Source organism: Triticum aestivum, chromosome 4A, assembly GCF_018294505.1.
Source record: "Triticum aestivum cultivar Chinese Spring chromosome 4A, IWGSC CS RefSeq v2.1, whole genome shotgun sequence".
In the NCBI taxonomy this organism is placed as follows: domain Eukaryota; kingdom Viridiplantae; phylum Streptophyta; class Magnoliopsida; order Poales; family Poaceae; genus Triticum; species Triticum aestivum.
In genome coordinates, this window is record NC_057803.1 from 743,812,319 (window position 1) to 743,832,252 (window position 19,934).

Here is a 19,934-nt window from a genome sequence, read left to right on the forward strand (position 1 = left end):
TGTGTGTGCATTGATTTACATTTCACACTCTATGTGTTTGTGCTGATTTGTGAGCTGTCGTCTTCTTAGTTGATCTGTGAGTGTCGACGTGTCGTGTGCCCAACGGTTGTGTACTCTACTGACCCTGTTAATCGATGGGCACTGTACCATCGAAAGGCACCAGGCTTCAGCAGCTCAATTAGCTGTGCATTCACATTTCACACTTCGTGTGGTTGTGCTGATATGTGGGCAAGTTGAGCTGTCGTCCTTTTCCTGGCTCCATTTGCTTGCAAGACTGAAATCTATGAGGCAGGTGTGATGCAGCAATGTTGGGTCTTTTTTGGTTACCTGGGCTTAATTTTATCCAAAAGAAAAGGAGTCCAATTCTTACACGACCATCGACGTCTTGTCGTGTGCCCAATGGCTGGGCTAGCTGTGTACTGGCCCTGTTGATAGTAGTAGTACCATCGAAAGGGACCAGGCTTCAGCAGCTCAATCAGTTGTGTACTCTCACTGCACAGTACCCACTCCACTGTCCATTCATCTTCTTGCCTCAAGATTTAGTTTGCTTCATTCTGCTCAATTGACGCACCACCTTTTTCCCCCACCAGTGCACGACTCTCTTCTCGCTGGCTTCCTTCCTCGGATCCGGCCACCGGCGACGGGCGTCTCTGAGCTCAGGTGGTCAGATCCTTCACCCACCTTATCCTTGGTTCCTTTTTTTTTTCTGCGTTAGCCGTTGACAGATCTGTTCCTGTTCTTGGGTTGGTATCTGCTTCCTGCAAATCCATGCTTTGTACCAACGATTTATTTATATCAACAATGATATCCAAATTTGTTTTCTTGCTGGATTTTTATTTTTCTTGATTATGCCCTGAAGAGGGATAGACTCCCCAGAATGCACCGTGTTTTGCATAGACCACCTTAACCTTGAACCACCATAGATCACCTTAAGCTTGATGTCGTCTTGCAGCTTCCACAGTTCATCAGTGACATGCGTAGCAGAATAATATTTGAGTAAACATAGTCTGATTTCATCTAATCTCCAACATAACACACATTTTTATCTCCAATTTCACACACCTCTTCTTTTAATATTCATATAAAAAAAAGGAACACTGTTATGTGCAAATTTCCTGAGTAAATTCTTTACTTTGCTTGGAAACTTTCATACCACATTTGAAACATGTTCTGCAAATTCAGAGCTACCCTGAATTTCGGTTATCTGAATTCTTTTACACTGTTATGGTGGACTTGACCCACATGCCTATTTTTCTGTTTTCTGCTTGTAGGTGTTCCACCTCGTTGAGCCGTTATTTGGAGATTTCTCTTACAGCACAACATATTTATTAGCTCCTACTCTTTGCCGCTTGTGCTTCTCACTTCTTCGCTTGTGACCAACGCTGTTCTCACTTGTTCATCTGTGTAAGCTCACCACTATTCCCCTCTGTTTTTCTCTACTAATCTGGCTGCTTACTATTATCTTCGTTGTTGCAACCGGCTAATCATCTCATGATTTCCCACTCCAACAGGTTTTCCATCCAGAAACAGTTCCAGTGCTTGATTCCGCTCACATTGATGCACCACCTTTTTCCTCACCAGTGCACGACTCTCTTACCGGTTTCTTTCCTTGGATCCGGCGACTGACGACCGGTGGCGAGCGTCTGCGAGATCAGGTGATAGATAAGATCCATCTCCTAGCTTATCCTTGGTTCTTTCCCGTGTTCATTAGTAGATCTATTCCGGTTCTTGGGTTGGTTGGTAGTCAGAATTTCTTTGTATGGTGGATCTCCTTGTAAAACAATCACCTTAAGCTTGAGTCATCTGGCAGCTTTCGCACTTCATCAATGACACGTGTAGCAGAATAACATTTCTGATATCTTGACTTAAAGTTGCAGCCATGCTTTTCTGTCTTCAGCCTGTAGGTGTTCTGCCACGTGGAAATGCTGTTTGGGGATTTCTGCTTTCAGCGCAACATATTTATTAGCTCCTACAACATTGCCTTATCACTGCTTTTGACTTGTTCATCTGTGTAAGCTTACCACTATTTTCCTCTGCTTTCCTCTACATATGTGGCTATTTATTATCTTTGTTGTTGCATCTGGCTAATTTATCTCCTGATTTCCTACTCCAACAGGTTGTTCTTCCATCGCCGAGTTCAGAAACAATTCCAGTGCCAGTCTTTCAATTTGTTCAGGAACATTCCTCACCCAAAAAAATATTGAAAAAAGATGAGGGGAGAATTTTTCCTCTAGAAACACCCCTTAAACTCTCTTTCAGCTATAAGAGGAAAAGTCTGCACTTGGATTCTTCTACCTGTTTCCCTTGTCTTTCTGCACCCAAGATTTGTGCATCCACAAAACAAACAAAATTCCCTTCTCTAGGCATATACAAACACAAAAAAAACCTGCAATCTGATGGCAGAATTGGTGCTCACTGGCTTAAGATTGGCCGCATCGCCGGTCTTGATGAAGCTCCTTGCTGATGCTTCAACGTACCTTGGAGTGGACATAGCGCATGAGCTCCATGAGTTGGAGACCACTATCATGCCGCAGTTCAAGCTGGTGATTGAAGCAGCAGACAAGGGAAACCACAGGCCCAAGTTGGGCAAATGGCTTCACGAACTCAAAGAAGGCTTCTACATGGCTCAAGATTTGCTGGACGACCATGAGTACAATAACCTCAAGCGCCAAGCAAAGGGGAAAGATTCCTTGCCAGCCAATGCATCCTCCATCAGAAGCACTTTTATGAAGCCCCTGTGTGCTGCATCGAGCAGGCTGTCCAATATGAGCTCTGAGAATAGGAAGCTAATTCGCCAGCTAAATGAACTGAAGGCTACACTGGCAAAAGCCAAGGACTTCCGTGAACTGCTCTGCTTACCATCAGGTTATAATGCAGAAAGCTCCGCCATACCAGCTGTTGTCCCTGAGGCCACATCACTACCACCTCCAAAAGTGATTGGTCGTGACAAGGATCGTGATCGTATAATAGATCGTCTTACCAAGACAACTGCTACTACTGAGTCTAGTTCGGCTCTGTACTCGGGTTTGGCCATTGTTGGAGTTGGAGACATGGGAATGTCCACCTTGGCACAACTTGTTTACAATGACAAGAGGGTAAAAGAATATTTTGATGTGACAATGTGGGTAAGCATCTCACGCAAACTTGATGTCCACCGTCATACACGGGAGATCATTGAGTCTGCCTCTCAGGGGGAATGCCCACGCATTGATAACCTTGATACTCTGCAGCGCAAGTTGACAGCCATACTGCAAGCATCAGGAAAGTTCCTGCTTGTTCTGGAAAATGTTTGGTTTGAACCTGGCAGTGATAGGGAATGGGACCAACTGTTAGCTCCTCTAGTTTCCCGACAGACGGGAAGCAAAGTTTTGGTAACTTCTCGACGGGATACATTTCCAGCCGCTTTTTGCTGTGAAGAAGTGTGTCCACTGGAAAAGATGGAAGATGCTCAGTTCTTGGCACTCTTCAAACACCATGCATTCTCTGGATCAGAAATAAAAAATAAGCACCTGCGTGAAAGGCTGGAAGATTTTGCAAAGAAGATCGTTAAAAGGCTTGGACAATCTCCTTTGGCGGCTAAAGTTGTGGGATCCCGGTTGAAAGGGAAAGCCGATATCACTACATGGAAGGATGCTTTAAGTATAAAGATTGACAAATTAAATGATCCCATGAGAGCTCTGTTGTGGAGTTATAAGAAGTTAGATCCACGTCTGCAAAGGTGCTTCCTATACTGCAGCTTGTTTCCAAAAGGGCACGAGTATGTCATCGATGAGTTGGTTTATCTTTGGATGGCAGAGGGCCTTGTTGATTCGTGCAACCAAAACAAGAGAGTGGAAGATATTGGGAGGGATTGCTTCAAGAAGATGGTCTCTGCTTCGTTCTTTCAACCATACATTGCCCCGTATTATGTTATGCATGATCTCCTTCATGATCTGGCAGAATCACTCTCCAAAGAAGACTACTTCAGATTGGAAGATGACAAGGTCACAGAAATACCATCCACTGTTCGACATCTATCTGTTCGTGTTGATAGTATGATGCAACACAAGCAAAGTATCTGCAAGCTACATCATTTACGCACTATTATTTGCATAGACCCCCTAGTGGATGATGTAAGTGACCTTTTTAATGAGATACTACAGCATTTGAAGAAGTTGCGCGTACTATGTTTGTCATCTTCCAGCGGTACTAAGTTGCCAGAATCTGTTGGTGAGTTGAAGCACCTTCAATATTTGAACATCAGCGGAACACTGATTTCTGTATTGCCAAGATCAGTGTGTGCTCTTTACCACTTGCAGTCACTTCTGTTTTCCAATATAGATCGGAGTTTTCCTGAGAAACTCTGCACTTTAAGGAAGTTACGACATCTTGGACAGATATGCATGCCAGTCGTGCCCCAGTTTCCTAACATTGGTAAGATGACTTCGCTTCAACAATTTGACAATTTTTCTGTGCAAAAGAAAAAGGGATATGAGTTGCAACAGCTGAGGGACATGGATCAAATTCGTCACTGTTTAACTATCACAAATCTTGAGAATGTCACTGGGAAGGATCAAGCCTTAGAATCAAAGCTGCATCAGAAAATTCATCTTGACAGCTTGCGACTTATCTGGAGTTGCAACAATAACACTGATACAGAGGATAGTTTGCATTTGGAGATTCTAGAAGGTCTGATGCCACCATCTCAACTTGGACATCTTACAATTGAAGGTTACAAATCATCAAAATATCCGGGCTGGCTAGTTGATGGTTTGTATTTTGAGAATTTGGAATCTTTAAGATTTGTTGATTGCAGCGAATTGCAAAGCCTACCATCCAATACTGAGCTATTTGTGAATTGCTCTAGACTTGCCTTCGAAAATGTGCCAAACCTGAAGACATTACCTTGTCTTCCACTAGGCCTTAAATGTTTGGAAGTACACAAATGCCCACTGATTGTATTTATTTCCAACGATGAGCTGGATCATCATTATGAGAGAGAAAATATCATGAGGACAAAACACTTGATATCACTGTTAAACACATTATTGTGAGGCTGTTGGGCCGAACCACTCATGTATCACGTTGGAGTAGTTAGGTGTTGTATCTCCTTCTATCTGCTGTTTAAGTCTCCTGTAATATCTCTTGTTGGTTAGATAAGACTCTGCCAACTCTTGTAACACAAGTAATCAATCCAATATATACCAATGCGGCTCCCCTGTTGGGAGTAGGAACGCTTACCCAAATCTTTACATGGTATACAGAGCAACCTCTTCCGCCACATCTAGTTCGATTTGCCTGCGCCAAGAACCCTAGCCACCTTCCTTCTACCTGCACCAAAAACCCTAGTCCACTTTCCTTCCATCAGCCATGGCCTCTTCTTCCTCCGCCATCAACTCCAGCCTCAACTACAACACCTCCGAGCCACTTACCCGAACCAATTACATCCTATGGCGCACACAGGCAAGATCACAGATCATGGGTGCCGGCCTCTTCGGCTACCTAGATCAAACCATTGCAGAACCACCAAAAACCCTCACCACCAAAAACGCCGAAGGGAAGGATCAGGTTGCTGTGAACCCTGCCTACTCCCAATGGCTCATCCAAGACCAACAAACCTGTCCAAAGAAGTTCTGGTCCAGGTCGCTTCGCTTGAGAAATCACATGCGATCTGGACCGCGCTTGGGAACATGTTCTCGGCCATGTCTCTCTCACGCGCCAACAACATACGAGTCGCCCTCACCAACGCCCAGAAAGGCTCCCAGACGGCGGCTGCATACTTCGGTCACATGCGTGCCCTCTCCGACGAGCTTGCAGCGGCGGGCAAGCCGATCGGCGAGGATGAACTGCTCTCCTTCATCATCGCCGGGTTGGACATGGAGTACCAGCCCATCATCTCAGCGCTTGATACAAGCACGGAGCCGGTATCGGTCGACATCCTCTTCTCCATGGTGGCGAATTTCGACCAGCGAGTCGAGATGTTCCATGGTACAAACGCCGGATCCTTCAAATCATCGGCGAATACTGCATCTCGTGGTCGCCAGGGAAACACCAAAACCTACCAAAACCAGCGGAGTGGTGGAGGTGGTGGTGGATCCCGTGGTGGTGGCGGCCAGTACGGAGGCGGTGGCGGCGGACAATACGGTGGTGGCGGTGGCTACCACAACGGCGGCAACAATCAGGGCGGTGGCGGCGGCTACCACCCAAACAACAGTGGTGGCGGCGGCTATCCGGGCGGCGGCGGCTACCATAGTGGTGGTGGTGGCGGCTATCCTGGTGGGGGTGGCGGCTACTACCAGGGCAACCCTCGCAGTGGCAACAACAGGCGCCCCCCCCCCCGGCAACAACAATCGGGGGCGCAATTTCCAGGGCTACGAAGGATACGAAGGGAAGTGCCAAATCTGTAAAAAAACAAACCACATAGCTAAAGATTGTGATTGGCGCTACGCTGATGACAACTCTCAAAAGAAAAAGGTTGCAGCCGCTGCTGATATGTCATATGGTGTAGATACAAACTGGTATATGGATACAGGTGCCACCAACCATATTACTGGAGAACTGGACAAGCTGACGATGCATGAAAAGTACCGTGGCAATGATCAGATCTACACAGCTGCAAATGGTCCAGGTATGGAAATTAGTCATATTGGAAAATCAATTATTGAAACCCCACACACAAATCTTGAACTCAATGACATCTTGCATGTTCCTAATGCTGCCAAGAATCTTCTATCTGTCCATCGCATTGCTCTTGATAATAATGTGTTTCTAGAGTTTCACCCTTTCTTCTTTTTGATCAAGGATCAGGTCACGAAGAGGGTTCTTCATAGGGGTATCTGTGTGCAAGGGCTCTACTCGTTGCTTCCCAAGTACTGCAAATTCAATAAACAAGTCTATGGTGCCATCAAGCTTTCTGCTGAGAGGTGGCATAGTCGATTAGGTCATCCATCCTTTGCTACTGTTCATCAAATTCTTAGTAGGAATAAACTCCCAGTTGTTGGTGAGAGAAATCTAGAAACCATTTGTGATTCATGCCAAAAAGCAAAAAGTCATCAACTACCATATCCTGTCTCTACTAGTGTGTCTACAAAACCCTTGCAACTTATTTTCTCTGATGTTTGGGGCCCAGCACCCACCTCTGTTGGTCGACACACTTATTATGTGAGCTTTATTGATGATTTTAGCAAATATACTTGGATATATCTTCTTAAAAAGCGTTCAGATGTTTTTCAAGTCTTTCACAATTTTCAAGCCCTTGTTGAACGCAAGTTTGATTGCAAAATTCTTGCCATGCAATCAGACTGGGGTGGTGAGTATGAAAAATTGAATTCTTTCTTTCAACAAATAGGCATATCTCACCATGTGTCATGCCCTCACGCACACCAACAAAATGGCTCTGCTGAACGCAAGCACAGGCATATTGTTGAAGTAGGATTAGCTCTTCTGGCTAATGCTTCTATGCCTCTCAAATTTTGGGATGAAGCCTTTCTTACCGCCGTTCACCTCATTAATATGTGGCCAAGTCGAACTATTTCCAATGAAACACCCACTGAACGCCTTTTGCATGTCACACCAGATTATCAAACTCTTAGGGTGTTTGGTTGTGCCTGTTGGCCAAATCTACGTCCCTACAATTCTCGCAAACTTAGCTTTCGCTCAAAACAGTGTGTCTTTCTTGGTTATAGTGCTCAACACAAAGGTGTCAAATGTCTTGATGTATCCACGGGACGTGTGTACATCTCTCGTGATGTTGTGTTTGACGAAACTCAGTTTCCTTTTGAAAAACTCCATCCCAACGCTGGTGCTCTTCTCAAGAAGGAAATCCTTCTTCTTCCTTCTCATCTTCTTGGCAATGATTGTGTGGATAACAATAATGATGATTCCATAATGACTAATTCCTCTCTGGTTTCATATGAGCTTTCTGCTACAGGAGCAAACAGTGCAGCAAATGGCGTGGCGAATGGTGCAAATTTTTCTGAAAATTTTGTGCAGCATGCCTCTGATTTGGATGCAGCAGATCCGGCTGAATCTGCTTCGGGATCGGTGCGGCAAACTGCTGCCGAATCCGCCCCGGGATCGCCGCGCCAGTCTGGGCCAGGATCTGCATCGGGATCAGCGGCCTGTATCGCGGCGGGCACGTGTACCACACGCCAACCATCGCCAGGGGACAACCTGACCGGCCGGGACCCACCATCCGGGCGCTACGCGCCATCCCCGCGCGTCTATGCCAGGCGGCAACAACGCTCCACCCGAGCGTGCAGCGCTGGGATCCTCTGTGGCACGTTCTCCTTCAACACCATCTGGTTCTGCCACAGACGATCCGCCTGCGACAACTGCCTCGGGATCGCCTCCATCATCTGCAGATCTGCCCAGTTCGCCTGTTCAGGAGGGTTCTGCTGCCCCTGGATCTTCTGTGCCGCTGCATCTACCTCATACACGACTTCGAACAGGCACAATTCCTTCGGTTAATTACAAAACTAAATATGGCTTGGTCGTATCTGATATATCTGCAGGAGAACCTCGCACTGTTCATGAAGCACTTGCTGACCCAAAATGGAAACATGCCATGGATGAGGAGTTTTGTGCCCTTCAGAAGAATCATACATGGCACCTTGTTCCCTCTTCTCCGGGTACAAATCTTATTGATTTCAAGTGGGTTTTTCGCATCAAACGGAGATCAGACGGTACCATTGATCGCTATAAAGCACGTCTTGTTGCCAAAGGATTCAAACAAAGGTATGGACTTGACTATGAGGACACTTTCAGTCCCGTTGTTAAAGCAGCAACTATTCGTCTGGTTCTTTCTATTGCTGTTTCTCGTGGCTGGTGTCTCCGTCAACTAGATGTACAGAACGCGTTTCTTCATGGTGTTCTGGAAGAGGAAGTATATATGAAACAACCTCCTGGGTTTGAAGATCCAAACAGGCCATTCCATGTCTGCAAACTTGATAAGTCACTTTATGGACTGAAACAGGCTCCACGAGCATGGTACTCTCGCTTGAGCTCCAAATTGCAAAGTCTGGGTTTTGTTCCTTCCAAGTCTGATACTTCTCTGTTTATCTATCGCCGTTCCAACACAACTATTTTTGTGCTTATCTATGTTGATGATATTATTGTCACTAGTTCCTCCAATGCGGCAGTTACAGCTCTCTTGCAAGATTTACAGACAGATTTTGCTCTAAAAGATCTTGGTGACTTACATTTTTTCCTTGGTATTGAAGTCAAGCGCAACCAGGAAGGTGATCTTCATCTCTCTCAAGAGAAATATGCCACTGATCTTTTGAGCAAGGCAGGATTGCAAGGCTGTAAACCGTCACCAACTCCACTCTCCAGTTCAGAAAGGTTGTCTCTTACAGAGGGTGTGCCTTTGGATCAAGAGGATGGTACTAAATACAGGAGTATGGTAGGAGCACTTCAGTACTTGACACTCACGAGGCCTGATATTTCATTTGCTGTCAACAAGGTGTGTCAGTATCTTCATGCACCTACTTCTGCTCATTGGACTGCTGCTAAACGTATACTGAGATATGTGAAGAACACACTAAGCATTGGACTAACGTTCACCAAGTCAACCTCTACACTTGTTAGTGCTTTTTCTGATTCTGATTGGGCAGGCTGCTTAGATGACAGAAGGTCTATAGGTGGTTTTGCAGTTTTCTTTGGACCCAACTTAATTTCTTGGTGTGCCAAGAAACAAGCCACTGTGTCAAGATCAAGTACTGAGGCAGAATACAATGCACTAGCTAATGCTACTGCAGAAATTATATGGGTTAAGTCTTTGCTTAGAGAACTTGGAATATTTCACACGCAAACTCCATGTCTCTGGTGTGACAATATTGGAGCTACTTATCTCTCTGCCAACCCTGTTTTTCATGCTAGAACGAAACATATTGAGATTGATTATCACTTTGTTAGAGAGAGAGTTGCTAGCAAAGAATTGCAGATTCGGTTCATACCTTCAAAGGATCAAGTGGCTGATGGGTTTACTAAGGCATTATCAACAGGACTGTTTGAAGAGTTTAAGCGTAATCTAAACTTGAGAAGTTCAGATTAAGGGAGGATGTTAAACACATTATTGTGAGGCTGTTGGGCCGAACCACTCATGTATCACGTTGGAGTAGTTAGGTGTTGTATCTCCTTCTATCTCCTGTTTAAGTCTCCTGTAATATCTCTTGTTGGTTAGATAAGACTCTGCCAACTCTTGTAACACAAGTAATCAATCCAATATATACCAATGCGGCTCCCCTGTTGGGAGTAGGAACGCTTACCCAAATCTTTACAATCACAGCTTGGTCTAATCTGGGAGGTTGATTCAGGATCAAATATTAGGACAATACTCTCAAGGGAGCATTCATATCTGAAGCAGCTGATGATATATATGCATGGCGATGTGTCACCTGTTTCAGACCTTGAAAGTGCTCTAGAACAAGAGAAAGATGAAGTGTCGGTAAAACCGGATATCATCAAGGCATGGATATACTGTCATGAGCAGAGGATGAGATTTATGTATGGAAGGAACGTTGGGCTGCCGCTGGTTCCACCATCAGGGCTTCAAGAACTTTCTCTTTCTTCATGTTGTATTACAGATGGAGCTTTATCTATTTGCCTTGATGGCCTGGCTTCACTGGAAAGTTTGGTATTAGAAGAGATTATGACTTTAACTACACTTCCTTCAGAAGAGGTCCTCCGGCATTTGACAAAACTTAACCGCTTGGTCATCAGATATTGCTGGTGTCTCAGGTCATTAGGGGGCTTACGAGCTGCTACCTCTCTTTTGGACGTTTACTTGAATTCCTGCCCTTCTTTAGAGTTGGCACGTGGAGCAGAATGTTTGCCATTATCCATTCAGAGTCTTGGTATAAGCAATTGTATGCTTGCAGCTGACTTCTTCTGTACTGACTAGCGACACATGGATTATATTTCCATAAGAAGTTGCAGAAGCACCACATGCTTCTCCATTGGTAGTCCCACCTCTATCAGAAAATTATTTCTGGAGAAGTTGCCAGATTTATGTACGCTCAAAGGATTGTCTTCCTTGCAAGTTGAATTTCTAAGCTTGATGGATGTTCCGAAACTCACCCCTGAGTGTATCTCACAGTTTCGAGTCCAGGACACACTCTGTGTTAGCAGTCTTGTAATACTCAACATCATGCTCTCAGCTGAAGGTTTCATAGTTCCAACATATCTCAGTCTTGTAAGATGCAAGGAACGATCCATGTCATTCGAAGAATCCGCAAATTTCACATCTGTGAAGGATCTGGCATTCCGTGATTGTCAAATGATTTCCCTGCCAACAAATTTGAAGTGCTTCTCCAATCTGAAATATCTCGACATTCAACGCTGCCCCAACATATCATCTTTACCGGATCTGCCATCCTCCCTCCAGCGCTTAGACGTGTGGGGTTGTGAGCTCTTGAAGGAAAGCTGCCGAGCACCTGATGGAGAAAGTTGGCCAAAGATTGCGCATATCCGCTGGAAGGGATTTTATGATGTGATTTAGATTTCTACCTACAAATAAACGGAAAGGTAAATTAGCTCCCGTCGGCCACCTTTGCGCTCTCAAAGATGCATATGCATTTAATTATTTTTATGTTTCAAATACTCCATTGCTTCCTTCATTTGCTTCCTTCTAATTAATTTCAGGCCCAAGATGTGTGCCCTCCAGCAACCTGCTATTAGGTGGCGAGTGCCTAGCTCATCTTACAGTTAAACTGTGTCTCCTACTTCACTCGCCAGTACTGATCCCCTCGGTCGATCTCCTGCTTCACTGATTTCCCTCTTGCACTCCATCATCTCCTGCCCTCTGGTGCCACCGTCACTGGCGGTGGATTCTGTACTGGTGTTGCCAGTTATCATTTTGTTTATGCTATTATTCATTGCCGAAAGTAGTGTCTAATTTGCATCTTGTTATTATCGTCCTGTTCTGGCTTTTTGTGTATACAGAATGTAATTTTTATGTCATGTGTGCTCTTACAACCCTGGATAAATGTAACTGAAGATCACTTTATCATTCATTCTTGCAACGAGTTATGGGATATACAAGTACTTGGTTTGATGCTTGATACACTGTGCCTTGTGCCATGATCATTTTCCTTGCATGATGGAACTTTAGTTGGTTTAGAAAGCCTGCTGCTTTGGATCTTCAGGGCATGAACTTGTTGCTCATTCCCTGCTCAGTCTATTTATCTCATGTACCATAAGTGAGCATTTCCATATATAGCTAGAAAACCTGCTACTTTAGATCTTCAGGCACTGTCATCATTTGCAGCTTTCTCTCATGAACATCATAGAGCCATTTAACTATGTTTTGGAGGTACGTCTGAATTAGACCCGGATTTATCACGCGGGTGTCAGAGCCCAACCCCAACCCTAGCCCCCGCGTCGCCCCTCCTGCGGGCGACTTGGGCGGCGCTGCCACCTCCTGCCGCTCGCCCTCCTCCTCCTCCCCTTCCCCGCCACCGCCGGCCAGAGCCGCCGGGGCAAAGCCCCCCGCGGTGGCTGGCGGCGGGGGCCTTCTCCCCTCCTCGCGTCCATGGCCTGCGGGGGCTGCCAGGCCGGGCGGAGGCGCCGGGGCGCGCGGATCCTGGCGGCGTGGTGGCGACGATCTTGATGGAGGCGGGCCCGATGGCGCGGCTGCAGATGGGTCGACGTCTTGCTGTGTGGCGGCTGCGTGCGGGTCTCCTCGTGGCGATTTTGTTTGTATAAATTAAGTTTCTTTCAGTATCCATGCTAGTCCAATTGTTCAGAGACTAGTGCTTTTCCAAGACACAAAACTGTAACACTAGACTTTGCCCAACTAAAACATGTGAGCTAAATGTACTTGAAACTGTATGTACTTGAAAATAGCGTTATATTTGAGAAATAGTTGTTCTTCATTGTAAGAATATATATTCATGTCATTCTGAATAAATATTCACATATTTTCTAAGAAAAGAATGAGAATGAAAAACTTAAAACATAGAACAGAGAAAAATAGAAAAAGGTATTAAAATAAGGATTAAAACAAGATATGAAAATAAAAATACGAAGAAGATTTGAAAAATGTTTGTGTTTTCCAAACAATTAGCCAATTTGACAAAATGTTCTAATTTTAAAAATCATAAATTAAAAAAATTGTTTCAAATGTTCTAAAAAACTAAGTCTTTCATATTTTTCCGAAAAATAGAATGAAAAACCAGTTGAAAGGATGCAGATAAATACACAGAATTCTGTTGGTCTAGACAGCCTGCTGCTTCAGATCTGCAGGGCATGTGCTCTGTTTTTCTTTTCTAGTTGCTTGTTCCTTGCTCTGTTTATTTATCTCATGTACAACGAATGAGCAGTTTCATGTATAGCTAGAGAGTCGGCTGCTTCAGATCTTCAGGCACTGTCATCATCCACAGACTTGTCTTTTGAACATCATAGATGCATTTAACTATCTTCTCGACTGTGCTACGTCTGAAACTAATTCTGACTGGGGAAAGGCAAGAACAGGTTCATACTGTTGGTGCAGATATCCATGCTCTGTTTAGCTATCTCATGCATTCTGAATGAGAATAACAATGACTTCATATGTGTCAGTGGCGGAGCTAGGTAAAAACTGCTGGGGGGGGGGGGGGGAAGGCTAAAACATGGGTGTTTGAGGGGTATAAAATGCTAGAAAAAATCTCATCTAAGCCCTCCTCCAAAAAATTTGTTCACAGTTTGGTCCAAAGTTGGGGGGCCCACAGCACCCCCAGGCTTGTACATAGCTCCGCCACTGTATTTGAGAGGGAGAGAGAGCTTAGAATTGATCGCATTCAAACATGTTGTGATTGTCTGAGCATTGAAGCAGTCGAAGCGGCGCCAGTGACGCAAAGACTGGAACGAAACTCCTCGAAGGTAGAAGTCGGCAGTCCCTTGGTCATCACATCGGCGAACTGTTGGGCAGTCGGCACATGGAGAACCCGAATGCGTCCAAAAGCCACCTGCTCGCGCACAAAGTGAATGTCCAGCTCAATGTGTTTAGTCCGGCGATGATGAACGGGGTTGGCGGAGAGGTACACCGCAGAAACATTGTCACAGTAAACAACCATAACCTGGGATACGTCGTGATGCAGCTCCTGAAGTAACTGTCGTAGCCAGGTGCACTCGGCAACAACGTTGGCCGCAGCTCGGTACTCAGCCTCCGCGCTGGAGTGCGAAACCGTGGGTTGTCGCTTAGACGACCACGAGACGAGTGAAGGACCGAGGTAGACGCAGTAGTCAGAGGTGGACCGACGAGTATCGGGGCAGCCGGCCCAGTCTGCATCGGAGAAGGCCACCATCTCCAGAGAAGTAGACGCCGTAAGTGTCAACCCAAGTGTCATCGTGCCGCGGATGTAACGAAGGATCCGCTTCACGAGTGTCCAATGAGAGTCACGAGGGGCGTGCATGTGGAGACACACCTGCTGCACAGCATACTGAAGATCTGGTCTGGTGAGAGTCAAATACTGAAGAGCGCCGACAATTGACCGGTAGAAAGGAGCATCCGACGCAGGCGAGCCCTCAAGAGCAGAGACCTTGGCCTTCGCGTCAACAGGAGTAGCAACAGGGTGACAGTTGAGCATGCCAGCATGCTCAAGAAGCTCATGTGCATACTTCTGCTGATGAAGGAAGAAACCGTCCAGACGCCGAACGACCTCAATGCCAAGGAAATAATGTAGAGCACCCAGGTCCTTGATAGCAAACTCGTCACGCAGCCGGAGAGTAATCTGCTGAAGAACAGCTGCGGAGGAGGCCATCAGGATGATGTCATCGACGTAAAGCAGCAAATATGCAGTCGTGTCACCGTGGCGATAGACAAATAGTGAGGCGTCCGAGCGAGTAACGCTGAAGCCCAGTGTCTGAAGAAACCCGGCGATCCGCTGGTACCAGGCGCGGGGTGCCTGCTTGAGCCCGTACACAGAGCAGGACAACACACACACATGGCCGGGAAGTGAGGCGTCGACGAAACCGGTGGGTTGCTCACAATACACCTGCTCCTCAAGATGGCCGTGGAGAAAGGCGTTGGAGACATCCATCTGGTGAACAGGCCAGCCGCGGGATACGGCGAGCTGGAGGACGGTGCGGATCGTGCCCGGTTTGACAACCGGGGCAAACGTCTCAGTGAAGTCCACTCCAGCGCGCTGGCGGAAACCGCGGACCACCCAACGAGCCTTGTAGCGCTCGAGAGTACCATCCGAGCGGGTCTTATGGCGAAAGACCCACTTGCCGGTGATGACATTGTCGCGAGGAGGCCGGGGAACCAGGGTCCAGGTGCGGTTCCGTTGAAGAGCATCGAACTCTTCCTGCATCGCCGCAAGCCAGTGAGGATCACGGAGGGCGGCGCGAGCGGATGCGGGAATGGGCGACGGCTCCGCGGCGGAGGCGGCGAGGACGTACTCGCCGCTCGAGTACCGGAGGCTCGGACGATGAACGCCGGTACGAGCGCGGGTGACTGGGCCGGGTGGCGCCGCCGAAGCCACCGGCAAGGCAGCCGGCAAGGCGGCCGACGTCAGGGTCGGTGAGGTAGCCTGCGTCGGGGCCGGCAAGGGGGCCGGCGTCAGGGCCAGCGAGGTACCAAAAGAAGAAGAAGCAACAAAAGAAGAAGCCCTAAACGGAAGACGAGCATGTTTGCCGAGGCGACATGCATGACACGAGTGATCCTCGTTCTTATTACACGTGAAAGAAAAACTCCAAAGTATGTGGCGAAGGGTGGCATGATTAGGATGACACAAGCGAGCATGCCAAAGATCTACTCCAGTGGCGAGAGCGAAAGGAGCGGCGGAAGTGGTGGAGGTGGCGGAGTGAACCGGGTAGAGCTCGTCGGGGCTGTCACATCGGTGGAGCACCATCCGCGTGCGAGCATCCTTAACAGAAAAACCACATTCGTCAAATTCAACGGTAACCGGTTTTTCACGTGTAAGAGAACGAACAGAAACAAGATTTTTAATAAGTTCAGGAGAAACGAGAATATTAGACATGGATATAGGAGTGGAGTTAGACGGAAAATATGTATGACCAATATGGGTGATGGGAAGGGAAGAGCCATCCCCGACGGTGATGCGGTTGGAAGTGTGGACAGGATGGGCGGTGTGGAGGTTACCGGGGTACGCCGCCATGTGAGAGGTGGCGGCGTTGTCCATGTACCAGTCGCCACCGCCGGTGTAGCTGGACGGGGAAGGAGTGTTGTGGAGAGCCGCCAGGAGGGCTGGGTCCCACGGTGCCGGCGGGAGAGGCGGCGCGGCCGTCAGGGGCAGCAGCGGTGGTCCACCTGGCGGCGGCTGCTGACCGTAGGGCGCCGCGTAGGGCTGCGGCGCAGCGTAGTACACCTGGTGTGGCTGAGGCCGGGTGCCGAGAATGCCCGGGGCAGGGGCCCGAGGAACCGGCATGGAGTAGGTGTGGACAACACCGGTCCATGGGTTCTGGCCGACGTACCACGGGGCCGGCTGAGAAGCCTGCTGCGGTGGGCGGGGCGCTCCTCCCTGAGTACCTGCGCCTCCCTGCTTGCGGCCGCCACGACGACCGCCGCGACGACCCCCCCTCCCCCCCCCGGTTGGTCGCCGGCTGGGGCGGCGGGAAGGGGGCGGCCGGTGCAGGCGGGAAACCTGGCGGGAAGGCGAGCGCCGCCGGCTGGGACGGCGTCGGGCGCGGCGGTGGCGGGGCCGAACCCCCACGGGTGCCTGCGACGAGGGCGGTGTGGGTCGCGCAAGACCGCGCCACCCGCATCCGGCGCTCCTCCAACTTGAGGTACGCGACCACCTTGGCGAAGGTGAGCTCCGGGATGAGGGTGAGGTTGGAGGCGGCGTTCCCGAAGTCCTCGTTGAGGCCGCCGGAGAGGGTGCTGTTGAGGAGCTCGTCGCCGATCTTTTCCCCGAGATCGCGGAGCTCATCGGCGAGCTTCTTGAGGTGCATGCAAAAATCATCGATGGATGAGTCAAGTTGCTGGCACCCGTAAAACTCACCATAGAGCAGGACCTTGCGCTACAGCCGATTGTCGGTGAAGAGGCCGTTGAGCTTGGTCCAGACCGCATAGGCGTCGTCCTCGTCGTCCACCATGGTGTGGAAGAGGTCGCTGGAGATGGTGAGGTAGAACCAGCGGATGATGGTGGCGTCGAGGATCATCCACTCCTCGTCGTTGATCATGAGTGCCGATTCCACGATGCCGTCCACGTGGCCGTGCAGGAGGTACTCACGGAACACAAGCGAAAAATACCGCTTCCAAGCGGAGTAGGACGCGGTGGTGTGATCAAGGTTGACCGGAACACGCTCATGGATGTTGAGGTCGTGGACGAGGGTGACATCGGGACCGGTGAACGGGTTGGAGACGGTGGACGAGAAGGAGCTCATGGCGAGGGTTAGGGTTTGGGACCTGCGGGGCAGGTTGCGGCGCGGCTAGGAGGTGCGGCGGTGCAGGTGGGGTGGAGCGGGTGCGGCACGGGTGGGAGGGGAGGTGGCGGCGAGAGGGAGGGTGCGGGCGGAAGCGGGACAAGCGGCGGCGGCGGCCTCGGGAAGAGGCGGCGGCAGCGGCGTGCGAGGTGGTGGGGAGAGGCGGCGGCGACGGCGACCGGGAGAGAGGTGGCGGCGGCGGCGGCTGGTAGCGGCAGCGGGGAGTAGCGGCGACGGCAACGGCGGCGGCTTTAGGGTTAGGATCGTGCTGCGATAGATACCATGTAGAAGGGCAAGTTATGGGCTGTGCAATCTCGATGTATTGATCGGTGCACCAGGCACGTATATATAAGTACAGAGGTGGGCCACAACCTCAACTATACAAAGGAAACAGGAGGTGGGCCCTACACACAAATATACACGTACACAATATACTCAACAGTGAGAAAGAGGATAAGCGGAAACACAGGTGAAACGCAAGTGGACCAATCATGGTTGCTGTGCTAGGGACGCATGGTGTTTTTTTTTATCTCCCGTTGCAGCGCACGAGCTCTTTGCCGGCATAGTATAATGTACTCCCTTCATTCCATGATATAGCACGCCCACGCTTTTCGAGATTCAACTTTGACCATAAATTAGATCCGTAATTCATAAATCATTTTACTGAAAAATTATACCTCGGATTTTTTTTCAAATACGAATTCAAAGGCGTATGTCATGCTCCCGCCGCATCGCCCATGCTAGTCAAATTTATGGTTAAATCTCGAAAAAGAGCGGGCGCACTACATTATGTAATGAATGGAGTATAAAGCAGGAGACAACCCCATAATTATAAGGCCCGATACATGCATTATTACTGGATCGAAACATGGCAAGCATTATTATCCATTGATGAATTATTATGAGATACAAAGACGACAACAAATTAAGCAAGCAAGCAGACATTACAGGAAACAAACAGGGCAGCTACCGTTGAGCTCAGCAGCTCAACGAAGCAACACGTACGTAGTACCTTATAATTCTGGGCTAGACTAGGCTAGAAGATCTCAGTCATGCACCTATTGACGCAGAGCTGGAAGCAATCGTCTCTGCATTGTTGTGTTACTGTTAGGTCGCAGCGGGCCGCACACTCACGGGCCGATCTGGTGCATTCAGAACTGCAATCCTTCAACACGGCGAGGCATGCAGCAGATGATTGCGCCGCACACGCGGCGCAACTCGCTCCACAGCCTTCAAAGTGGCACTTGATGCACTTGCTTCTGAAGCAGGTTTTCTCCTCGTGAGAGCAGACGATCGGGGACGCCCTGACGCTAACGGCCAGCGCGGCCGCGGCGCAGAGAAGGAGGAGGAGGAGGGCGGCCACCTTGACGCTAGCAGCCATCTTACTTGGTAGTAGTATTTCTTAATCTTAATCTTAGAGGTGGTATCAACAAGGAAGTCGAAGTCGAGTTGATGAGCGAATTAGGGCAGATGGATGCTATCTATTTATACTACAAGAGGATCCAACTAGCAGCAGCATCATCTTGGCTTTGGAGATCATGGATTGTGAGTGCGTGTAGATCGGGCTCATCTGATCGATCTGGAATTGATTAACCAGCACGTTGCACCGGTGTACGAGCTAGAGCTACCACTCCTCTCCACGTACGTTTAATTATTACTTTGAGAAGATCGATCGATTGTAATCTTTTAGCAGCATGAAGAAGCATGATCGATCTGCCACTAGTCGTGGAGCATGTCTTCTGCGCACGCACATGCACATGTGGCTCCTTTCCTTGCAACAACCTATATAGCTAAGATCATTATTCTTAGCCACATATGTTGTGAATCTCGCTCGTCCCCCGCGTCGCCTCTCTGGCGACTCGGGCGGAGCCCTCGTCCGCGCCGCCGGGCCGCCCCCCTCGCTCCCCTCTCTCCCCTCGCTGTCGCCGGAGGAGGCCGCCGGGCTAAGCCCGGGCGGCGGACGGCGGCGGCGGGGTCTTCCCCTTCCTCTCCCTCTCGTCTGACGGCGGCAGGAGGCGGTGGTGGATCTGGATCCCCTGCGACGGCGACTTCCCCTGGCGGTGGCTCGAGCTGGCGATGCGGCGCGCGACTGCTGCACGGTGTGGTTGGAGCCCAGCGACCGCAGCGCCCTTCTCCCCATCCTTCGATGTGACTCCGGCCACATCTGACGGCGGAGGACGGTGCGCAATGCGAGGCTGCGGCTTCCCGGTGACTTCTCTGTCTGCCGGCCATCTCGCAGCGAGGCCCGGAGCGAGGTCTCCGATCTGGTCAGGCCCTCCCTTGCCTCTAGATCTGGTGATGTGGGCTCCGGACCGATGGGCCTGGTCAGGCTCCTTTGGTGGTGATGTCGTCGGCGGTGGTGGGCTGTGGTTGCCGGGGTGGCGGCCCCGGGTTTGGTGGTGGCGGCTTCGGCCAGGGGGCGGAGCGCTTCTGGACGCGGCGGATCGAGGGGTCCCATGGCTAGATTGGAGTCGGCCTCGGCAGGGGTGGTGGTTCGTGGGCGGCGGTCGGTGGTGGCAGGTGGTCGGCACATCTCCGGGAGAAATCCTTGCTCCGGTCTTCACCGGAGCCGGCGACGACAGCGCCCG

General features: G+C 49.3%; 1 protein-coding gene across 1 annotated transcript; it reads left to right on the forward strand.

Moving 5' to 3' along the window:
- The first annotated feature begins 551 nt into the window (after positions 1–551).
- LOC123083560 (putative disease resistance protein At3g14460) lies at positions 552–5,234 on the forward strand. The gene is made up of 5 exons (XM_044505576.1): positions 552–660; positions 1,272–1,404; positions 1,512–1,655; positions 1,898–2,011; positions 2,117–5,234. Exon 5 carries the CDS (start codon positions 2,397–2,399, stop codon positions 5,031–5,033), a length of 2,637 nt encoding a protein of 878 aa, XP_044361511.1. The 5' UTR covers positions 552–660; positions 1,272–1,404; positions 1,512–1,655; positions 1,898–2,011; positions 2,117–2,396; the 3' UTR covers positions 5,034–5,234.
- The last annotated feature ends 14,700 nt before the right edge of the window (positions 5,235–19,934 follow it).

Coding starts and splice junctions, on each gene's coding strand:
- LOC123083560 (XM_044505576.1), top strand. CDS start 2,397: ATGGCAGAATTGGTGCTCACTGGCTTAAGATTGGCCGCATCGCCGGTC.